This window comes from Echiichthys vipera (genome assembly GCF_963691815.1).
Source record: "Echiichthys vipera genome assembly, chromosome: 7".
NCBI classification, from domain to species: Eukaryota; Metazoa; Chordata; class Actinopteri; order Perciformes; family Trachinidae; genus Echiichthys; species Echiichthys vipera.
The window spans coordinates 22,109,552-22,112,520 of NC_139832.1; the positions used below are offsets into that span (position 1 = coordinate 22,109,552).

The 2,969-nt window shown below is 43.9% G+C and overlaps 1 protein-coding gene across 1 annotated transcript; it reads right to left on the minus strand.

Moving 5' to 3' along the window:
- Nucleotides 1–1,748: 1,748 nt before the first annotated feature.
- phlda2 (pleckstrin homology-like domain, family A, member 2) lies at nucleotides 1,749–2,747 on the minus strand. Its single transcript, XM_083916996.1, has 2 exons — nucleotides 2,231–2,747; nucleotides 1,749–2,109 (listed from the first exon to the last, which is right to left on the minus strand). The coding sequence occupies exon 1, from the start codon at nucleotides 2,685–2,687 to the stop codon at nucleotides 2,271–2,273; it is 417 nt and encodes a 138-aa protein (XP_083773122.1). The 5' UTR covers nucleotides 2,688–2,747; the 3' UTR covers nucleotides 1,749–2,109; nucleotides 2,231–2,270.
- Nucleotides 2,748–2,969: the final 222 nt, after the last annotated feature.

The window sequence follows — 2,969 nt, forward strand, 5'->3', positions numbered from 1 at the left end:
TTTCAGGACGTGGCCTTAAAGAGACAAGTGCTAAAACAGAGCTTTTCAGACAGAGTGAATACAGGTATATTCAGGCAGACAGTATAAAGACATTACATAAGACCGTATGAGAAAAATAATGTGTTTTATATTAAAGCATGTAAACATGTTCTAGTAGAAAACATCTGAAAATGAGCGTAATATGGTAATTTTAAAACAAGAAGCACTTTTCTGCATCAAATCATTTGGAGAAATAAAAAACTGGTGAATTCCCACCCCTCACCCCCCACCCCCCAGCCCACCTCCCGTGTATTTGTGTGTGAGATTAAAGCGGTGCCAATTTGTGAAGCAGTATTTTTAGAAAGGAGGCCCATCCGCTCCGGTAATACTCCTCAGATCAGCCAAACCCTTTGATGCGTTCATTGTAGTGTGATCCTACTTCAAAGCTGCTCACGGGGACGGGACGGAACGGGGAGGAGGGCGACTCCACTACACACTTCATTACTGCGGGCCAGAGATTCGGCTTTCTGTCACCTCTGACCTTTGGGTATTTGTGCTCATAACACACTTCCCACTCCACAAGATCCATGAGCGGAGGTATTTATTTGCAGGAGGGCTCAGAGCAGAGAGGACATGTCTTTTTTTAATGTCCACACAGTGCTCAAGAAACACATTACTTTATTTTCCACAGCTTTAGCTCCAACACTGTGGATTAAACTTCCATTCTGTATCAGATCAGCTGACTATTTTAGTCCCATTCCCATTAAACTCTTATTTCATTTGTCTTACTTACCTGAACTGAGTATTTTTCAGGGAGCTTGTATCAACCATGGCTGAATGAAATGTTCAGTGTTCTGTCTTCTTCATGGGTTTCCTGCATAGTAATAAACACAACCAACCCCAGGGTTGGAAGTTTATTGCTGCAAATACTATATGACAGCTACATAAAGTAAGTCAGAATTTCCAACACATACTTTTAAACTTTTAAATTAAGTGTGCCTTACAAACACCTGGCCAATAATATAGCTTTACAGCTCACGTATTATAGTTGATTCACATCAACTTTATAACCTGCATTTTAGTGTTTCTCTTTTGTTGGCCTAGCAAGGTTTTCTCAATATGACTAAAGCTGTGCTCACTGGGTTTATAACAGTAATTAAAGAGGTGTGTACCTGGTGTCACATTATACCCACTGAAAAAGCCTTTATGTCATAATAACAGGGCAGCGAAGTGGACTTAATGTGTTTTTTCTCAGCCTTGTAAAGAACAGAGGTGCCTATAAGGAGTTTACAAAGGAGTTTCATCTGAATCTCAACTTAAACTAATATCAGCTTCTGTGAAGCTCATAGTCCGAAAGACCACAGATACAATGCATTAAATTATCAATTTATGACTGTCACTTTTAAAGCATTTCCATCCCCACAGTGAGGACCTATAACCCCACCACACCTCTGAAGCAGTTAAGGTGTGTTCAAAGGCGTTTAAGTGTCCCGTGCTGCTGACTAAATCTGCTTATCAGTTATGACTCAAGCCTGAAACCCTCCCAGTGACAATCAAGAATCACATTCCACCTGACAGCAGAGAGGAAAGGGACTTTCCTGCCCTCCCCTCCTTTGGCTGTTGCATGTCTGGCATCTGCTAAGGAAGACTTCCGGTGAAAAGTATCACATATGCTGTTGCTGTCTTTATAATGCTGTAATGAGATGAGAAGTACAAATGTTTCTAGTTGAGACATAAAAAACAAGAAGTAGAAGAGCGCAAAGTTATGTCAAAAATGCATGAATATTTATTCAAATAAATACACACTCAACACACATTGAAATAGTAAATAATTTAAACAAAACAAGCTGTTTTCCAGTAACACCATATCCTGGAAACAAAATAAATTAACATCATGGTTTTGGGAGTCATTCCTCCCAGGAGAGCAAACTTGAAATCATTTTGACAATTCAAGGGATCAGTCCTGTGTGTGGAGCTCATTTTTAAAAAACAAAAATCTCTCCGTCAGCCGTTTTTTTTAAGATCTCCTCTCTCCCGAGAGCTCAGCCCCGAACAATCCTTCATCTCTGGACCGGGTGACCTCGTCTTTCTTTTGGTCCGCGTATTATTTCTGTATGGTCCACTTTGACACTAGAAGGAGATTCAAAAAAACGTGTCATTAGTTTCAAAATCCTTCCTCTGCGTTCAGCTACATGTTTATTCTTATTCATACATTCATCATGTCAGCTGTATATCACGGTGTGTCCCTCACCATATTAGGAGTTGTTAACCGCCAGAGTCCCTACAGCGGCTCAGGGCGCCCTCGCCATGCGCCTCTCCTGCTGCCCGGGCGACGCGCTCTCATTGTCCTGCCGCGTTTTAAAGTCCTGGATGGCCTTTCTGTTCTGGTAATCGATCAGGGCCATAGTGATCACCGCGTTCCAGCAGTTCTCCTCCCCGGGACACCGGAAATCGATCTCCTTATTGTCTGTGGTCACGATGGTGAAATAGACGAACTTGCCGGTGCGCTCCACGCAGTCCACCTTCTTGATGGACTGTAGCTTGAGCTCCTTGCCCTTGGAGCGCTTCTGCGTGTCGGCGTAAATGTTGAGGCTGTCCGTGGTCAGAACGCACGTCTTCCTCTTCCAGAACTGGAGCAGGCTGTCGCTCCTCTTCTCCAGCTCTCCCTCCTTGAGGATCTGGCTGATCTCCGCCGCTGACATTTTCATTGTTAGTGTGTTGTCCGAGGAGGAGCCCGAGGAAGGAGCTTCTCTTCAAAGGCTTTGTAATCCAGAGTGGCGTTGTGAATGGATCAAGGTGGAAGCCCAGACTTTTATAGTGTACTCTGGTCCGAGCCCTTCCCACTTGACGTCAGATGACTTGGGAATGCATCAACAGTTGCCAGAGTAATTCAAGGCTGTGTGTGGGCGGAAGCTGTGGCGCAGGAGGGGGGGAAAGGGCGGAGGAAGTCCTAACGTGGACCTAATTACACCGCCAACGTGTTAATTACT

Coding starts and splice junctions, on each gene's coding strand:
- phlda2 (XM_083916996.1), bottom strand. CDS start 2,687: ATGAAAATGTCAGCGGCGGAGATCAGCCAGATCCTCAAGGAGGGAGAG.